The sequence below is a fragment of the Eurosta solidaginis genome, chromosome 4 (assembly GCF_040869045.1).
Source record: "Eurosta solidaginis isolate ZX-2024a chromosome 4, ASM4086904v1, whole genome shotgun sequence".
Classification (NCBI taxonomy): Eukaryota; Metazoa; Arthropoda; class Insecta; order Diptera; family Tephritidae; genus Eurosta; species Eurosta solidaginis.
Window position 1 is genome coordinate 245,532,609 of NC_090322.1, and position 20,523 is coordinate 245,553,131.

General features: G+C 38.0%; 1 protein-coding gene across 8 annotated transcripts in view; it reads left to right on the top strand.

Moving 5' to 3' along the window:
- Nucleotides 1–20,523, top strand: part of Hecw (Hecw ubiquitin protein ligase) — a 69,370-nt gene that overhangs the window by 28,078 nt on the left and 20,769 nt on the right. Inside the window, exons 1-2 of one of the 8 annotated variants that reach the window (XM_067785412.1) lie at nt 561–660; nt 5,362–6,116. The exons of 4 other annotated variants lie outside the window; for them this stretch is intronic. In XM_067785412.1, the coding sequence (XP_067641513.1) occupies nt 6,076–6,116 (41 nt within the window). In that variant the 5' untranslated portion in view covers nt 561–660; nt 5,362–6,075. Of the gene's footprint in view, nt 1–560; nt 661–5,196; nt 6,117–20,523 lie in introns of those variants that run through there. 3 more of the 8 variants (XM_067785411.1, XM_067785410.1, XM_067785409.1) reach the window with 3 other exon arrangements.

Below are 20,523 nucleotides of genomic sequence, written 5' to 3' on the forward strand. Positions count from 1 at the left end.
ATAATTATTTCAAAGTATTTTATTTGCATCCGCGCTTGCTAATCAATATATTTATAACATTTGCAGTACAAATTTGACGCGTGACTTATCTAGTTCATTTACGCATTGATTAATATTAATGAATTTACAAAGTTTTCTTGCCAAAATTAAATTTAAAATTTTCCTGAGGAAGACACGAAGATGTGTCGAAACGCGTCGGAAATTAAAAAAATTAACTTGTTTTATTTAACTAAATCGGCCTAAAAACTCCAAATTCACATTAAATAAATTTAAAATTATTGAACACTTTGAGAACTAAAGACCAAATCTTAAAGAAGTGCAAAATGCGTATGGGTGGCATGTGTGACATTGAAAGTTAAACAGGAAGAGGTTTTGAAATATCGAACTCAAAAAAAAAAAACCAGAATCTCCAGCTAAGCCCAAATCTTCGCACGCTTCATGAAATTAATTCGGAACGCTGTACTATCACGACTTTCCCTTTACATGCTTTTGCCGCTTAGGACGCGCTAAATTTTAATTTTATACTCCTATGCAAAGCATGCTAATACCCATGAAAATACTATTTTCGAATTTCATTACACCGGCGTTGAAAATAAAAAAAGTTTTCTGTACATTTGGTCAGACCCGACACCTGTGAATACAAAAATAGCAACAAAAATTGTAAACAATGTTTATTCGTTATGTTTTTCCTTAATTTATTTGCTTTGATTTTAGAAAAATTTGAATGAATTGTGGTATAACCCAACTTCAAAAACGTTTACGAAAACCTCCAAAAATTCAAGTTTCTAAAAATCTTCGCTCAAAAGGTTTTTCAAGTAAATATAAAGTAAAGTAAATAGAAATTTTAATGAAAAACGAATTTTGGATAATTTTCTAAACCGCGTTTAAAATTGTTTTACACAATTTCATTAAAGTTTTATTAAGAAAAAATAGTTGAAAAGTGTCTTAACAATTTTGCTGCTATGTTTTGTACACCTAAGAGTGAAAAAATAGCAGCAAATATGTTTGAAACGCGTATCAAAAGCTAAGTAAACTGATTTCGGAAAAAATACTTAACCCTAGTGAGATAACGTTCGTCTGTGAGATGTACGTCGTTTAAATTCAGCTCTTGCTTTGTGTGTCCACAGAAGGGCTCTGAATTATAGAATGCTGCTAAAGCACACTACATGGGTAGGTAGTCTGCTTTTTCATTATATTCAAGTCCCTGGAACCCGTCCTAGCAAAGCCTTGTTTTTGGCTTCCAGATCGTTAGGGACTCCAATGCATTCAACCACTAGCTTAGAAGTAATTGCGTAAGACGGCAAGGCACGTACGGTTGCATGGCTGTCTGACATAATGAAATTACTCATCGAGGATAAGCCGCTATGTAAACCTTCCATTGTATGAATTTCTGCCTGAAAAATAGTGCATCGATTTCTTGAAGTTCAGCCCATAGATTTCAGCTTCCGTTTTTCCTTCATGAAATTTTCATCCATCCGTGAAACATACTTTTGAGTCAGGGATATGGATTCCCTGTGTTTCCCAAAGAGTTCTGTCCACAATGGACGCCTCAAAATTTCGTGAAATTTTTTGAGATATAGCCCTCATGTTTTGCCATAGAAACGACTGCAAACGAAGAAAGCTCTGGCTTCTTTGTTTAAGCTAGCATCTAGGTGAGCATTCCACGTGAGGGTTCTGTCCAGTGTAACCCCAAGGTATTTTATTTACATTGAAAATCGGATTTTGGTGCAACACAGTGATGGTTCTGGTATGGATAGTTTCCTTCTTCTAATAAAAGGCACTAGGACAGTTTTTTAGGGTTGATAGCCAATCCTTTGGTATCACACTACTTTTCCATGATACGCAGGGATTGTTGCATGCGAATGGGTATTGTTCCCTCGTGCATCCCTGTGATGCAGATTACTAAGTTATCCGATCATCGATAGCTTGAGATGTCGTGTTATCGAAAACCCCTTAGATGTCAGAGACCAATATTTGTAGACTTCAAAGCCTTTTAAAATTTTTTCGTGGAGCTGTGAATAGCCTTTGTTAAGGTTGACTTCGCTAATATACTGATTCAAAAATTTCTCCATGCCCTTTAGGAAAAACGAACTGAGGCTAATTGGTACATACGACAACGACAGTTGCCTGGTGCTTCTTGGCTTTGGTATGAATACTACCTTAATCAGTTTGGAATGTAGCCGAGCAGGAGAAATGCTTTTCATAGGTTGAACAAGGCTGGTGCTCAGGCCCGGCCGCAGGGGGAGGGTTTTGGGGTTCAATTGGAATTTTTAGACTTGTTTTTGAGTCAAGGCGACTTTAAAACTGCTCAAAAGTGCGACTTTGTTAGACTAAAATTTAATGGCTACAAAACTGTTTCTCGGGTTTTTTGATCTTGAACTCTTAAAATATATGAACGTTGTGAACACCGTATATTTTTTATATGGCTTATGAGTGGTTTTGAATTTGGGAATATTATCGGTTATTTACTACTTTTTTAATGACAAAAAATAATAAGATTTAACCTAACCTGCTGCCGAAAAAATTTTTAGTACCCACTAGATACACCCACGCCCCTCCCCCGCCCCTCTAATTCTTCCTTCGAACACAATATTCCTTAGCCCGGCAGTAATATTTTTATACTCAGTTGAGCAGAGCTCACAGAGTATATTAAGTTTGAGTGGATAACGGTTGGTTGTACAGGTATAAAGGAATCGAGATAGATATGACTTCCATATATCAAAATCATCAGGATCGCAAAAAAATTTGATTGAGTCCGTCCGTCCGTCCGTTAACACGATAACTTGAGTAAATTTTGACGAATCTTGATGAAATTTGGTACGTTGGTTCCTGAGCACTCATCTCAGATCGTTATTTAAAATGAAGGATATCGGACTATAACCACGCCCACTTTTTCGATATCAAAAATTTCGAAAAACCGAAAAAGTGCGATAATTCATTACCAAAGACAGATAAAGCGATGAAACTTGGTAGGTGAGTTGAACTTATGACGCAGAATAGAAAATTAGTAAAATTTTGGACAATGGGCGTGGCACCGCCCACTTTTAAAAGAAGGTAATTTAAAAATTTTACAAGCTGTAATTTGGCAGTCGTTGAAGATATCATGATGAAATTTGGCAGGAACGTTACTCATATTACTATATGTACGCTTAATAAAAAGTAGCAAAATAGGAGAAGGACCACGCCCACATTAAAAAAAAATTTTTTTTAAAGTAAAATTTTTACAAAAAATTTAATATCTATACAGTATATAAGTAAATTATGTCAACATTCAACTCCAGTAATGATATGGTGCAAAAAAATACAAAAATAAAAGAAAATTTCAAAATGGGCGTGGCTCCGCCCTTTTCATTTAATTTGTCTAGGATACTTTTAATGCCATAAGACGAACAAAAATTTACCAATCCTTTTGAAATTTGGTAGGAGCATAGATTTTATGACGCTTACTGTTTTGTGTGAAAATGGGCGAAATCGGTTGAAGCCACGCCCAGTTTTTATACACAGTCGTCCGTCTGTCCTTCCGCATGGCCGTTAACACGATAACTTGAGCAAAAATCGACATATCTTTACTGAACTTAGTTCACGTACTTATCTGATTTCACTTTATCTTGGTATAAAAAATGAACGAAATCCGACTATGACCACGCCCACTTTTTCGTTATCGAAAATTACGAAAAATGAAAAAAATGCCATAATTCTATAACTTAAGAAAAAACTTTGTAAAATGGTTGTGACATCTACCATATTAAGTAGAAGAAAATGAAAAAGTTCTGCAGGGCGAAATAAAACACCCTTGAAATCTTGGCAGGTATTACATATATAAAGAAATTAGCGGTATCCAACAGATGATGTTCTGGGTCACCCTGGTCCACATTTTGGTCGATATCTGGAAAACGCCTTCACATATACAACTACCACCACTCCCTTTTAAAACTCTCATTAATACCTTTAATTTGATACCAATATCGTACAAACATATTCTAGAGTCACCCCTGGTCCACCTTTATGGCGATATCTCGAAAAGGCGTCCACCTATAGAACTAAGCCCCACGTCCTTTTAAAATACTCATTAACACCTTTCATTTGATACCCATATCGTACAAACATATTCTAGAGTCACCCCTGGTCCACCTTTATGGCGATACCTCGAAAAGGCGTCCACCTATAGAACTAAGGCCCACTCCCATATTGTACAAACGCATTCTAGAGTCATCCCTGGTCCACCTTTATGGCGATATCTCGAAAAAGCGACCACCTATAGAACTAAGGCCCACTCCCTTTTAAAATACTCATTAACACCTTTCGTTTGATACCCATATTGTATAAACGCATTCTAGAGTCACCCCTGATCCACCTTTATGGCGATATCTCGAAAAGGCGACCACCTATACAACTACCGCCACTCCCTTTTAAAACCCTCATTAATACCTTTCTTTTGATACCCATATTGTACAAACAAATTCTAGGGTCACCCCTGGTCCACCTTTATGGCGATATCTCGAAACGGCGTCCACCTATGGAACTAAAGATTACTCCCTTGTAATATACTCATTAACACCTTTCATTTGATACCCATATCCTGCAAACAAATTCTAGAATCAACCCTGATCCACCTTTATGGCGATATCCCTAAATGGCGTCCACGAATAGAACTATGGCCTACTCCCTCATAAAATACTCTTTAATGCCTTTCATTTGATACACATGTCATACAAACACATTCCAGGGTTTCCCTCGGTTCATTTTCCTACATGGTTATTTTCCCTTATGTTGTCACCATAGCTCTCAACTGAGTATGTAATGTTCGGTTACACCCGAACTTAACCTTCCTTACTTGTTTCTACTCGCTTTGCCAACTGTTTAATTCGTTTTCCACCTGGTCCTTCCAGCAGAGTGGGGGCCGCCCTCCTTCTCTGCTTCCATAGGCGGGTTCCGGTAAAAATACTTAGCCGGAGCGTCATCTTTCATTCGCTATAGCCATCGCCAATGCAATCTTTCGAAAAACTTGAAAGCCTGCTATTAAGTCCAAAAAGTGCTTAGTGTAGCTCCCATCGTTTTTTTTTGTTTTTGCAGAGTGCCAATTACAGTTCTGTGATCTCTAGAGAGGGCTTTTTGGAGTCGCACCGCTTTCGCATTACGTATGGACACATTTAAAAAGCAATAAAATACTATAAAATAATTATGCACTTCATTTTTAATCTCTCCACTTTGCGTAACAAATCGATGCCTGTGTGAAAAAATAAATATGGAAATCATTCTATAAAAAACCTATTGTGGCTGTCGAGATCTGCATTTATGCATAAACATATGTTGTAAATTTTTTTTTTGTACTTATAATGAATAGAAAAAAACTTACGACAGCAATTAGTCACGATCTATGTGCTGAATAGAAAAAAGATAAATGAATAAAAACAATTAAATAAATATACAGTAAAAAGTACGAGATACGAGAAACACAGTGATAACGAAGCAAAGGGCAATGTAAACAAAGGTTTCTTAAACTTTTTACGCAGCAATAAAAAATATGTACATATGTATGTATTTTTATCAATTACAAAAAAAAAAAAAACAAAAATAAACCAAAATAATTCTTATGTAAAAATAAGAGCAAATTTAGTAATATCGATCAAATACCTAAACAAAAACAAATACATACAATCCGCTGTCATATGTGTTGAATAGCTCTGAAACTCGCACGCCTAGCAGCGATAAGCTTTTGTGCTTTTTTTTGTCGCTGTTGTTTTTGCTCTATCTTGCACATACGCAAGAACTGCTGCGTTATGGTTCAGTGGTCACTTAAACTGAAACTATCGTTATGTTGATAAGAGAAAATCGTCGTAGTGGGAGTGGTTTAGTCGTTGATTAACGAGCAACGAGGTTGTGTGAATTGAGCGCGGATAATTATTGAACTAGATGACGACATTTGGTTTAAAACGTACTTTATAATAATTATGCTGTTACAGCTAGTGCCTTGCTGCTGTCCTAGCCTCGGATTTATGTGATATAAGGCATCAAACCTCCATCCGCCGTTTCCAAGTTCGTTTTGTTTTGTCTGCGCAATCTGCAGCACCAAAAATGGGATTCCTTTCGAAGGCTGCTTATATTGTATGGGCTGTGTAAGTTTTGAATTTTATTACTGTATTTAATATTTATTAAATAATTTATATAGAAAATAATGTATACATATGAGTGTTTCCGTAGAAGTGCCAACCTAGAGCGAAAAAGTAAACTTTCTCTTCAGTTTCCCACTTATTCGTATGTTTCTTTATTCGTCTCTTAGTTTACCTTGTCTCTTCTGCTCCTTCCCCTTTTTACTTTCCCTTCCCACTTTCGCTCCTCTTTATGTTCGTACTCCTTTCGATATTTCCGGCTGCCTTGCGTTTTCTGGCTTCCTGCCCATACTAATTTTTCTCAATCCGCTCCCCTCCCTTTCCCTGCACCACCACTCTTAGTTTTCGTTTTTTCTTTCGTTCTTTCACACATTACCTGTTTAATACCCTTTCTGTTACTGTTTTCTTTACTTTTCGTCTTAATCTCTCCCCCCTTTCTCTCTTTTTTCTCATAATCGCAAATTGCACACATCTTAATTTTTTATATTTATAAAAACCTCATTTTTTAGATTTGGGTAGGTTGTAAGACCACTCTATCCGTGCCCGACTGTTGAAAGTAATCTGATTCGTGCCTTTTGTTGATCTGGGCATTGGCAAAGAAAATTTTGAACCCACCCGATATCCCCCTCATCCGATTTAGCTTATTCGTAGACATTATTATCGAAACATCGATGCTATATAGTGCAGTAAATACTCTAGCTTCAGATTTGTTTCATTTCAGAAAGAAGCTCGTTCCTTTTCCATATATACACGGCAATAATCCCGGTGATGTCTCTTCTTCATCTCGTTTGTTTTGCACCAAGTTTGTTTCCCTAATAGTATATTCATCTATGCCTGTGAGAAGGTAATCCAGTGGAGGTCGCACGGAAACGTCCGTCATGTCATCAGGAAAATTCATTTCCTTCGGAGACTCAAGAAAGGGTAATATTGAGATGGCAAACAGACCATAGCTATCTGCAAGACAGTCGTGCTAGTAAATAACAACACAACAACAACTACCGTTCGTTTTACTCTAAAGGTTTTCAGTTTTTCTTTTTGGCTCTCAGGTGGCAGCAATCCTCCCTGATGAGTTTTCCTTATAATCCATCTACATACCAAATAAACGCTTGAATTTGGCATGATAACTTCTGTGCATAAAATCAGTTCATTTAACTATATAACCTTGAGTCCACGTCGCGCAAGAGACTGGTTTTAACGCGCCGAGGACTTCAATGTACATAGTGAAAACCTGCCTGAGGGCACTTCTTGTGGTTCAGAGATTTTTCGACTGATTACCATCTCCAGTATGCGTGTTAATCTGCGTCGAACCCGCGGAAGCTGGCGTAAATTGTACAGAACTGTACAGTTCATTATAGTACGAGCTCCAAATATCAATCGCGACTCTCTGAAGTGCATTACAGTACGATGTGGTTCAGTACTACAGGCCTGCCAAAATACAGCTCTCATAATCGCCACGGGCTGTCTTCTTATGTCCCCAGAACACCATCTGCATAATGAGGCGAGAATACTCCCCATCAGGGAGAGAAATGAGATGCTGACCAAACAGTTTCTGTTGAATACCCAGAAACCTGGGCATCCCAACAGACATCTGATTTACGAACCAGCACCGCCTAGGGGCCTAAGGAGTCATCTCCGTAAGCATTTTGAGGAAATACGGCACCTGAGAACCCAGCCGTATGAAGCGAAAAAACACAAGCAGGTCCTTGGTGAACTCCATAGACAGGCGTCGGACCTTTATGTCGGGAATTGCCCGGTGAATCCAGTACTTGAAGAAAAATATCCAGAACTCGCGGAAGAGGAACGCATACTCCCCAGGGAAACGCGTGTCACTCTTGCTCAACTTCGTTCTGGATACTGTAACAGGTTAAACTCTTACCTATCCAGAATCAACCCCGACATACAAAATGTATGCCCCGCTTGCAATGTGTCCCCACATGACACCAACCATCTCTTTAATTGTAATGTGGAACCAACGCCTCTAACACCCCTTTCCTTATAGTCCACCCCTGTTGAAACGGCAAGTTTCCTTGGGCTCCCGTTAGAGGATATTGATGACAATTTGTGATCGGTCGCGCCTATTAGGTGGGCGAGCATTGCTACAACAACAACAACAACATGTGGTTCAGTACAGTATAGTGTAATACAGTAAGGTAAATTACGGTACAGTATAGTACATTAGGGGACAAAATATCCTGGTAAAGAATAGTACATAACATTAAGCTTACACTGCAGAAAATTACGGTACAGAATATTACAGTACATTATAGTAAACTCCAATACGGTTCAGCACCTAGCAATATAGACCGGCATGATACAGAGCAGTACAATACATTAAGTACTGTACAGAACATTACATTAAGTACGGTACAGTACAGTACGTTGCAATACAGTACAATAAATTAAAAACACAGCGCAGTATAATACAAAAGATATGGTTCAGTACACTGCCGTCCATAGCGAAAAGGTACTAAATTGTAAAAAGTGAAATTAAAAAAACAAAAAATTTTTATTTGTGAAATTTACGATTTCAAGTATAAACCATAATTAAAACCTTGTATTATCATTGAATTCGAGTACTAAATAAGTATTTGTTTAGTTATAATCACAGAAAAATACTGGCACCTAAATTCCTAAAAGGCGCCAGTGAACTATACAATACAATACATTAAGTACTGTACAGTACAATAGATTACCTGTACAGTACGGCAGCGCATCGCCTATTGCATCGACCAATTAAAGTTGAAAAATCAAATAATTATTACAATAACAATAATTTGAAAATGCCATGCAGAGCTTGCGTATTATACCTTTATAATTTATGAATAAGCATACATGCATACATATGTACATCAATAATAAATAGTTTTAAATAATAGTTTCTTTCTAAACATACAAATGTATATATAATATAATGCATTCTTGAAATCAGAAACTTTTACCTGACCTTCATATTCACAGCTTCTGTATATCTTTCTTGTTCTAAATCAATTAGAGTAAGTCTTTTCCGATACAGAAACCTACATAACAACATACATAAATTTTTTAAATATTTTTTATGTCTGTATAATATAATTATTTATATATTAAAAACGAAACAGCGGAAATAATTATAATAAATACTTTCAATTTAATTTAAATTTACCACCATCGAAGGGGCAAATAACTTCTAACATTAATTTGTTATCACGCGTATGTACATGAATGCTTACATACATACAACATACTTATGTACATATATATCTGCTTGCCAAAAAAATTTCATACTCCAATTAAGCTGACAGTAAATGATCGGTGATCAGTGACTTAGTCAGCAGTGCCACCCAACACCCCAAGCAGCGACACCAACAGCAGCGGCATTAATTACTCATTCGATATTTAACAAGTAAAGGTGTCTAAGTTCGGGTGTAACCGAACATTATATACTCAGCGTGAGCTTCAAGTGTATATTTCATTTGAGATAAATTACTTTTCTACATAACACGTGGTACCGCCCGTTTAAAAGAAAAAGGTCTCCCCATTTCCTCTTACAATAAAACTTGATAAGTGAAATATCATTGATTCAAAACTATTTTTTGCTACGTTATAGCTTATTATTCTAGTCTACGACCCTTTTAAACTTGTTTTATATCTAAGTTGCCGTGGTCTTTAACCGATCCCGTCCATTTTTACTAGAAATATTTTCTGCTATAAGGAAAATATGTGTACAAAATTTCATTACGATATGTTAATTTTTCTTCGAGTAATGGCTCCCGAAGCATAGAAAATTGCTTAGTCATTAAAGTGGCGGTGCCACGCCCATTTTTTAAAATTTGAAGTTTTTCCTATTTATTGTTATAAATCCACTTGGGAAATGAAATACCATTGATATAAAGCTCTTTTTTGCAAATATATAGCTCATTTTCTTCGTCCACGACCATTTTAAAAATCTTTTATATAAAAGTGGGCGTGGTCCTTAACCGATTTCGTTAATTTTTCTTCAAAGCTTTCCTCAAGTAAAGGCAACCTCTCTGCCGAATTTTGTTACGATAGGTTTAACGATTTTTGATTTATGATTAATAATATTTGTAAAATTGATTTTATCACAAATGGGCGGTGCGACGCCCATTTAAAACAATTTTTTCAATTCAAAAAATTTTTATCAAGAGTTTCAATATCAGTCCACACATCAAATTTCAACATTCTAGGTGTATTATTTACTAAATAATCAGATTTTTTGTGTTTTCCAAAATGTTACTTACTTACTTACTTAATTGGCGCTTAACCGTCTAAACGGTTATGGCCGTCCAACAAGGCGCACCAGTCGCTCCTTCGCTCCGCCAACCGGCGCCAATTGGTCACACCAAGGGAGTTTAAATAGTTTTCCACCTGGTCCTTCCAACGGAGTGGGGGCCGCCCTCTACCTCTGCTTCCATAGGCGGGTTCCGACAGAAACACTTTCTTGGCCGGAGCATCATCTTTCATTCGCATAACATGGCCTAGCCAGCGCAGCCGCTGCGTTTTAATTCGCTGGACTATGTTGATGTCTGCGTATAGCTCGTACAGCTCATCGTTAAATCTTCTTCCCTACTCGCCATCTCCAACGCGTAGAGGTCCATAAATCTTTCGAAGAACTTTTCTCTCGAACACTCCCAAAGCCGCTTCATCTGCTGTTGTCATGGTCCATGCTTCTGCCCCATATAGCAGGCCGGGTACGATAAGTGACTTGTAGAGTATGATTTTCGTTCGCCGAGAGAGCACTTTACTTTTCAATTGCCTACCTAGTCCAAAGTAGCATTTATTGGCAAGATTGATTCTTCGCTGCATTTCAGTGCTGGTGTTGTTGCTAGTGTTGATGCTGGTTCCCAAATAAACGAAGTCTTTTACTATTTCGAAATTATGGCTGCCAACAGTAGCGTGGTTGCCAAGGCGCGTATGCGCTGACTCTTTGCTGGATGACAGCAGGTACTTCGTTTTGTCCTCATTCACCATCAAACCCATCTTTACCGCTTCTTTTTCCAGTTTGGAGTAAGCAGAGCTAACAGCGCGGGTGTTTAGGCCGATGATATCAATGTCATCAGCATATGCCAGTAATTGCACGCTTTTATAGAATATTGTTCCAGTGCGGTTAAGTTCTGCAGCTAGTATAATTTTCTTCAGCATCAAATTAAAGAAATCGCACGATAGGGGGTCACCCTGTCTGAAACCTTGTTTAGTTTCGAACGGCTCGAAGAGGTCCTTCCCAATTCTGACTGAGCTGATGGTGTTGCTCAACGTCATTTTGCACAGTTTTGCGGGGAAACCAAATTCAAATGTTATATATGTAAAAAGTGGGCTTGGTTATTATCCGACTTTGCTCATTTTCAACACCAATCTATTCTGGGTCAGATAAGCTCGTGTACCAAATTTGGTGAAGATATCTCAATATTTACTCAAGTTATCGTGTTAACGCACAGACGGACGGAAACGGAACGGACGAAATTATTTTTCCATACTGATGATTTTGATATATGGAAGTCTATATCTATCTCGATTCCCTTATACCTGTACAACCAACCGTTATCCAATCAAAGTTAATATACTCTGTGTGCAAAGCACGCTGAGTATAAAAATTCGAATGCTCTGAATCGCATGCGCTGAGTAATTGTTAACATTGTGGCTTTTCTATTTGCATGCATGCCATCCCGCCCTCACTCACTAGTTCCATAAGAAAATATTTGCATAATATATTGTATTCTTCTCGGTTAGCTGAGGTTGACTATTCGGCTGCGGAAGCTGTAAAGCTATAAAGTGTATTGCGATTAGCAACACATTGAGTCTTCTTAAAAGTCCATTAAGATCATAGAAGGCAGAGAACGCTTGAGAATGGCGGTGCGTGTAACATTAACGAAGACAGCAAAATAGTCCGTTCATTTTTTTTCAAAACGCCAGATTTTGCGAACTAAGACGGAAGCAACGGGAAGAAATGTGTTAGGTGCGTTTTTTGACTTCAGTAATCGATAACCCGACACTGTGCCCACGTACTCGTATCTAAGAAGGTACTTGCACGAGATAATATACTATGAAAATGCGCGGTACTTGTGCATATTACTCGTCGTTTATCGTATCGGAAAAACACTATTTCTGGTTGGGTTATTTACATTTGAGACCATGAAAATTACAGAGAAAATTTTTTAGCAAATTATTTTAGCAGTCAATTATTTTCTTCTTTTGCTTAATTTTAGAAAATACTTCAACGGATTTTGTAGCTGAGACTATGTAAACAAGTTTCAAAACCATTTAAAAACTTGATGTTAAAAATCTGCATTAAATTTAAAAGTATAAGTAAGTCTTTCAAATGTTGCATAGATTTTTCACAATTTCTTTCCGAAGGGTATTTAAGTTTTTTGTATTTTTTTTTTTTCAAATTAAAAATAAAATTATACGCTCTTTGCAGCGACAAAATGTTAAACACACTTCGAAGGCGAATTCAGTACCAGGCATGATATAAATATTACAAGGTAAAACCGGTGAGAGCCGAAATGACGTTTAAAAAAATTTTAAAATTCTCACTGCTCTCACATTTTTATTTTTTTATTTTGGTGTTGTTTTCATAACAAAAATATAACAAACTGTAATATATTTGGTAATTCTATACGACAGCATGACACTCTTAATACACGCCCTAAAATATCAAGAGGGGTATCAAAAGACGCGCTTTCGATCCAGGATCGCGATTCCGAAAGCGGAGGTAACAATTTTTGGGTATATCAAGAGATGTGCAAAAGAAACTTTGAAAATTTTCATGTGGTTGTTGTAATTTTGATGATTTTGTGGTGCCCACAAAAAAAATTGTGTACATAAGTGTTTTCTGCGGATATAGTTTTGGTCTCCAAAGCGGTGTTGAACACACCCAATGTAATTAAGCGCAGCCAAAGGCCGCAAATGTAGAAAGGTGTTCTGCGCAAAAATACTATGGATGCCACCCTCGGTTTCGGAGCACTCCGGGGCCATTTTTCGCTTTTTCGTTAATATCTTTTGAACGATCTAAAATTTTTATTTTCCGCCTTCGGATTATTGTTGTTGAGGTCAATACGAGTCTTTTGACACCTCTCGCTATTTTTCGACGTATTACCGGTGTCATCTCGTATAGAATTACCATATATTTTTGCGTTCTAACAATTATATTATGATACTTTATCCAAAACCGAATTTTTTATTTGTGGAAATAACCAGAAAATAAGAAATCTCAACGGTCAACCGCATTCCAGAATTTTCAATTCAAGAATTGTATTGTGGTTTCCCGCAAAAGGAAGAATCAGGCTACGATCCTCTTCTGAGGAATTTTCTTCAACAAATTGTTTAGAAATGTATCAGCGTCTGCGCGACGAGAAGAAAAACCCGACTTACCGCCAAGGTGTACGGAAGAGATACATATCTACTAATAATAACAATTTGTGTATATATCTGAGGAGATTAAGGTCTAGCTTTCCATCCAATTCGAAGGCTACTTATCGTGTATTCGTTTTTCTACGAACTGTGTTACCTAAATACATATTTTGTGCCGACCCAAAAATTTATCTGCTAATTCGGACGAACTTTTGGTGCCAAGGTAATGCCGAGGGACAATCAATACCATTTATACAAATTTTATTAAATATTTTTGATGGATAGGCCAACACACTAGCTCTACACCACGGCGGCAGACTTTGACCGTTCAGTCGGTAATTGCAGCCTCCACGAACTATCATACTCCAACTGGACGATGATGTTTAGCTAAGCTGCGAAGAGCTACGCGTTTTTGCTGACGTGGGCAAGTTATGGGAAGATCTCCACTGGATTCGGAGAAGCAGGTGGGTGAAGACTTTTATCTCTCTTTTGGTGCCCCCTGTTGGCGTCAGTTATCGCGAAACAGGGTTAGCTGGAGTGACTTGTTACGCAACGACCAACATTTCCTAAACGGTTAAGCGCTAATTAAAAAATGTATCTTCCAACCGCGAGGAATAGGACCAAAACAAACCAAAGAATATCTCCAAGATCATATTTTTCCGCAGTAGCGAGGACACTTGAGACTGGTGATTCTTATAAAGTGAAGTTTCAGCATATTTAAGGGTTAAAGACGTATCAACGAAGTGAAGAAGGATGAATGAAAAATCAATAGGGGTGGTCTCCAACATTCGTTCTTCTTTCCCTTTGCGAAAATAGCACGTGTTCAGGCATCCATTATATTGGTAACTCATTTTTTGCCATATACATAAAAACCGATTTCTAAACTTTTCGAAATATTTTTTCACTTATTTCATAAGCTTTTTATTTTTTTTGGTATTAAAAAAATGAAAATATCAAACCAATAATTTTTTTGTGTTTACTTTGGTTTGGCATTTCCACAAAGCTTAAGAGAGTGATTTTAAAATTTTTTTAAAAATCAAAAAACCAGTATGGCCGCCAAGAAGAGTAAATGGTTTTACCTGGTAATATTTATACCATGGTACCATGTGCTGTTATCCCCACAGCTGTTTGCTTCTTCTTGAACAACAAATTAAACGGGGTTACACTGAAATGGCAGCCCTTAGGTTAGGTTAAACTGGCCCGTCCATGAGGACCTCACATAGACTGAATGAGGCCGTTACCTGAAGTGTGTTTTAACGACCAAACTGAAAAACCCTATCAAAAACCAGAACCTATGTTATAAAATAACTCTGTCCTCTTGGCAAATACTAGAAGCTTCCTAGGACTTAAGCCACTTAGTGCTTCTATATCTGACAGCTGTATCACTCCTAATAGCTGGAGCCTTAGCCTGCAAAGCGCTGGGCACGAGGACAGAACGTGCTCGATCGTTTCCTCCTCCAACCCGCACTTCCTACATCTGCTATCACTGACCAAGCCTAATTTAAAGGCATGTGACACCAGAAGGCAGTGTCCAGTCTGAATACCCGGCATGAGTCTACAGTCATTTCTTTTTAATGATAGAAGCAACTTTGTTAGTCTAAGGTTATAAGACCTACACATAATCTTCGACACTTTACAGCCCCGCGCTTGAACCCGCGCCTTTCCCGCTTGGTCGATCATGTGCACCTCTCGCCTTCGCTTAATCTCGCCTAGTCTAATTGGGACGTCTACGGAGCAACCTTCAAGGGATGCGCCCTTTTTAGCTAGTTCATCCGCTTTTTCATTACCATCTATTCCCATATGCCATGGGATCCAATATAGATGTATGCTTCTCCCTGTCCCGATTCTCTCCAGAGACTGCTTACACTCTAACACGCATTAAATGCTATGCTATACGAGATTATTGCCTTAATTGCTGCTTGACTGTCAATATAAAAGTTAACACGGTTGCAGCTCAAGGTATTCTCTTCCAGAGTTTCTAAAGCTATTCTCTTCCAGAGTTTCTACTGCTTTGATTACGGATAATATTTCCGCTTGGAAAACGCTACAGTAATCCGGAAGACTGTAGGATCTGTTTATTTCCGGATCAGCACAGTATACCGTAGACCCTACTCCTTCCACTACTCTGTGTACACATGTATCGCCTCGTCCGCCATTTGAGCACCCTTGCGCCAGCCGTCCACCTCTATTGTGGCATTAAGATCTCCCTCGAAGCGCAGATAGGGAATCAGGTAGTCTGTTCGTATTGTGATTGATGACGCTAAACTACTGTGGCCGTATGGTCGGCGCTCAAGCTGACCCGAGGCACCGAGCCTGGTTGCAGCTGTTAAATGTTCTTTGCTACCACGTCTACAGGTGCAATGTGCAGCCGTCGGGGTTGTTTTCAGGGCTCCCGTAATGATAAGCATTGACAGTCTGCATACCCCCTCTAATTTTTTGAGGTAGGTTGCTTTTGTGTGGCTTTCCGCCAAACAAGAACTCCATAATATAGAATAGGGCTTACAATCGCTGTAAAAACCTTATGAGAAAGAGAGGGCGATAAGCCCCACGTACACCCCAGCATACTTTCACATGCATAAAGTGCCGTTGAGGCCTTCTTCACCCTCTCCTTCACGTTGAGCTTCCATGATAGCTTACTGTGTACGATGATTCCTAGATATTTTGTGTAGGGTTTCTCCTGTAGGGTCACCCCTCCTAACTTAGGCGTGGTCCAATTTGTTGACTTTCGACCCGACATTAGATGCCCAGGTATGCATATCCCGAAGCGCCCAATCCATCAAAGAGCTAATCGTTGGAAGGCACTTTCCACTTATGACAATTGCAACGTCATCTGTATAAGCCGTAAGTTTTACGGGCCCCTCATCGAATCGCCTGAGCAGTTGGCTGACGATCAGTGTCCACAGCAGAGGTGATAGCACCCCTCCCTGCGGCATGCCCCTGTCCACTGATTTAGTGGCCTCGTACAATCCCCATTGTGATGTAATCTTCCTGCAATTTAACATGCAGCCGATCCATCTGGTTAAGGCTGGATGTACTTTAATGTAATTAAGACCATCCATAATCGCCCATTTAGAAACATTATTGAAAGCCCCGGTCGGGAAAAAAATCCCGAGTCGGTCCGGTACATAGAACCGGCTGCCGTGGGAAGCGGCTTCCTTCTCGATTATTTTCCATAAAACGACATGTACAACAATATGTCAGTTAATCGAAATCAATGAACATTTTCTTTTGACTTGACATTCTTCTGCACGGGGAATTGGTTGAATTCGCTTTGCGAATAGGTTCGGCTTGCACCACTTCGGCAAAAAAATGTTCAAAAATCAACGCGAAATTTGATATACTTATAACCGGTACTTTATTAGACCAAAATTGGTTGCACAATAAAACTGCATACATAAAAAATTCTGAAAATTCAAAATAAAAAATTCGAAATTTTCATGCCTATTTTTAAACACTTCTCCAATTTTCGAATTTTTTCAAAAACGTTTTTGAGATTGGCTTGCACAGTTTGGTGTTATTTATATATTTAATACAGTCGATTGTAGACTTACAAATTACAATAAAAGTTAGAACAATGCACAATTTAAATTCATTAAACAAGAAATATATATAGTAAATGCAATGCTTGGTTCTAACACGAAATTGTACAGTTTAAATACAGAATTTTACTATTTATAAATATGCTTAGCACGGTTGGAAAGAAGTATTTACCAAATCGTGCCACGACTTCTTTCTATTAGTAAATAGTAGAAGATCCGGTTTCTTGTTTCAGGCTTGTGTGGTCGGAAAGACTAAATTTCCAATCCCCATTTTAATCCAAAAACGTGCACTTCAATTTTTTCTTAGTTGGAGAGTCCAGTTTTCCAGTCTAATTAAACAGTTGATCTTCGTTTTAGTTAGTTGGAAAGATCTATTTTCCAATCTACAACCTCGCTCAATGATTTTTATTATAGCTCCACTTTGCACAGTTGATGAGTGCTAGCGTCCAATCTACACCCTACTCATCTTCGATGATATTCAGACCAATTCTAAATATTCTCGCAGAATTTTGTTCTCGCGGATTTTTTTATTCCCGCGGAAAAATTCCTCCAATTCTGTTCTCCTAGGGAGAACAATAATTGGGGAATAGGAATTTCGAATTTTCGAAGTCAGCTGTTTTGTCAATTGAAATTTCGTTGCACATTTCTTATTTTGTTTAAAAAATTGAAAAGTTTAATTATTGTTGCAAATTTGTTGGAAATTAAGAAATAAAATATAAACATTGCACAGTATTTATTGCATTTCATGTGGTATTCACTGAAATGAGTAATGAATTGGTGCCACAGCAACATCAACAGCGGAACATAAGAAGAAGACGGCCGCATAACACAAATCTGCCGGAGTTGCCTGCTTTCATTCAGCAAAGCAATTTTCTGGCGGCCAAGTTGAGTTGAATTCGTCCTTCATCATATGCCAAAATCTATTTAAGCCTTATTAAAAAATCCTTGCGCAATTTCTGGATGGCTGCATCAAATTTGTATACCAAGAGCTCTACCGTTGCTTATGATATACTTTTCGACTTAAAATAAAGAATATTGTGGTTGTAGTTGTTGTTGTATTAACAGTGAGAATATTGTGGTAGAATATAAATACATCTTTTAGCACAAATTTGTACAAATAAGTGTTCTTTCTTAAAATAACCAATTTCCTTTAACTAATTTGATGCATTCCCTTTAATTTAACAAGTGAAAAAACTCCTATGAAATGGCAGAGAAATCTCCCTCTCCCTCACATTCATAATACCTACTTTTCTCCCATAACCGGTTTCCGCTTTTTCGAACATTGTTCAGAATAGGAGGAAAGGGAGAAGTGAAAAAACTCACAAGGAATTTTTATTTAGAATACGAGGAATGGGAGAAGGGAGAAAACTCGCACGGAATTTTCGTTTAGAATTGGGCTGATTATCTAAGAGGTTATTAAAACCGTTTCTTCCTTTTTATACTCAGTTCGATTGAGCCATGTCCGTCCGTCCGTCCGTTAACACGATAACTTGAGTAAATTTTGAGGTATCTTGATGAAATTTGGTATGTAGGTTCCTGGACACTCATCTCAGATCGCTATTTAAAATGGACGATATCGGACTATAACCACGCCCACTTTTTCGATATCGAAATTTTCGAAAAATCGAAAAAGTGCGATAATTCATTACCAAATACGGATTAAGCGATGAAACTTGGTAGGTGAGTTGAACTTATGATGCAGAATGGAAAAATAGTAAAATTTTGGACAACGGGAGTGGCACCGCCCACTTTTAAAAGAAGGTAATTTAGAAGTTTTGCAAGCTGTAATTTGGCAGTCGTTGAAGATATCATGATGAAATTTGGCAGAAACGTTACTCTTATTACTATATGTATGCTTAATAAAAATTAGCAAAATCGGAGAACGACCACGCCCACTTTTTAAAAAAAAATGTTTAAAGTCAAATTTTAAAAGAAAAGTTAATATCTTTACAGTATATAAGTAAATTATGTCAACATTCAACTACAGTAATGATATGGTGCAACAAAATACAAAAATAAAAGAAAATTTCAAAATGGGCGTGGCTCCGCCCTTTTTCATTTAATTTGTCTAGGATACTTTTAATGCCATAAGTCGAACAAAAATTTACCAGTCCTTGTGAAATTTGGTAGAGGCTTAGATTCTAGGACGATAACTGTCTTCTGTCAAAAAGGGCGAAATCGGTTGAAGCCACGCCCAGTTTTTATACACAGTCGACGGTCTGTCCTTCCGTTCGGCCGTTAACACGATAACTTGAGCAAAAATCAATATATCTTTACTAAACTCAGTTCACGTACTTATCTGAACTCACTTTGTATTGGTGTAAAAAAATGGCCGAAATCCGACTATGACCACGCCCACTTTTTCGATATCGAAAATTACGAAAAATGAAAAAAATGCCATAATTATATACCAAATACGAAAAAAGGGATGAAACATGGTAATTGTATTGGTCTATTGACGCAAAATATAACTTGAGAAAAAAACTTTGTAAAATGGGTGTGACACCTACCATATTAAGTAGAAGAAAATGAAAAAGTTTTGCAGGGCGAAATCAAAAGCCCTTGGAATCTTGGAAGGAATACTGTTCGTGGTATTACATATATAAATAAATTAGCGGTACCCGACAGATGATGTTCTGGATCACCCTGGTCCACATTTTGGTCGATATCTCGAAAACGCCTTCACATATACAACTAAGGGCCACTCCCTTTTAAAACCCTCACTAATACCTTTAATTTGATACCCATATCGTACAAACACATTCTAAAGTCACCCCTGGTCCACGGTTATGGCGATATCTCGAAAAGGCGTCCACTTATAGAACTAAGGCCCACTCCCTTTTAAAATACTCATTAACACCTTTCATTTGATACCCATATCGTACAAACAAATTCTAGAGTCACCCCTGGCCCACCTTTATGGCGATATCTCGAAAAGTCGTCCACCTATAGAACTAAGGCCCACTCCCTTTTAAAATACTCATTGACACCTTTCATTTGATATCGTACAAACAAATTCTAGAGTCAGCCCTGGTCCACCTTTATGGCGATATCCCTAAATGGCGACCATCTATAGAACTATGGCCCACTCCCTCTTAATATACTCTTTAATACCTTCCATTTGATACACATGTCATACAAACACATTCCAGGGTTACCCTAGGTTCTTTTTACTACATGGTGATGGAATATTAGAAACAAAAAAAGAAAGCATTTCATATATGATTTGCAGTTGTTGTTGTTGTAGCGATAAGGTTGCTCCCCGAAGGCTTTGGGGAGTGTTATCGATGTGATGGTCCTTTGCCGAATACAGATCCGGTACGCTCCGGTACCACAGCACCATTAAGGTGCTGGCCCGACCATCTCGGGAACGATTTATGTGGCCACATTAAACCTTCAGGCCATCCCCTCCCTCCCCAACCCAAAGTTCCATAAGGAGCTTAGGGTCGCCAGAGCCTTGTCTGTTAGTGAAACAGGATTCGCCGCGGATAGGTGAGGTTGACAATTGGGTTTGGAGAAGCTATATGTTG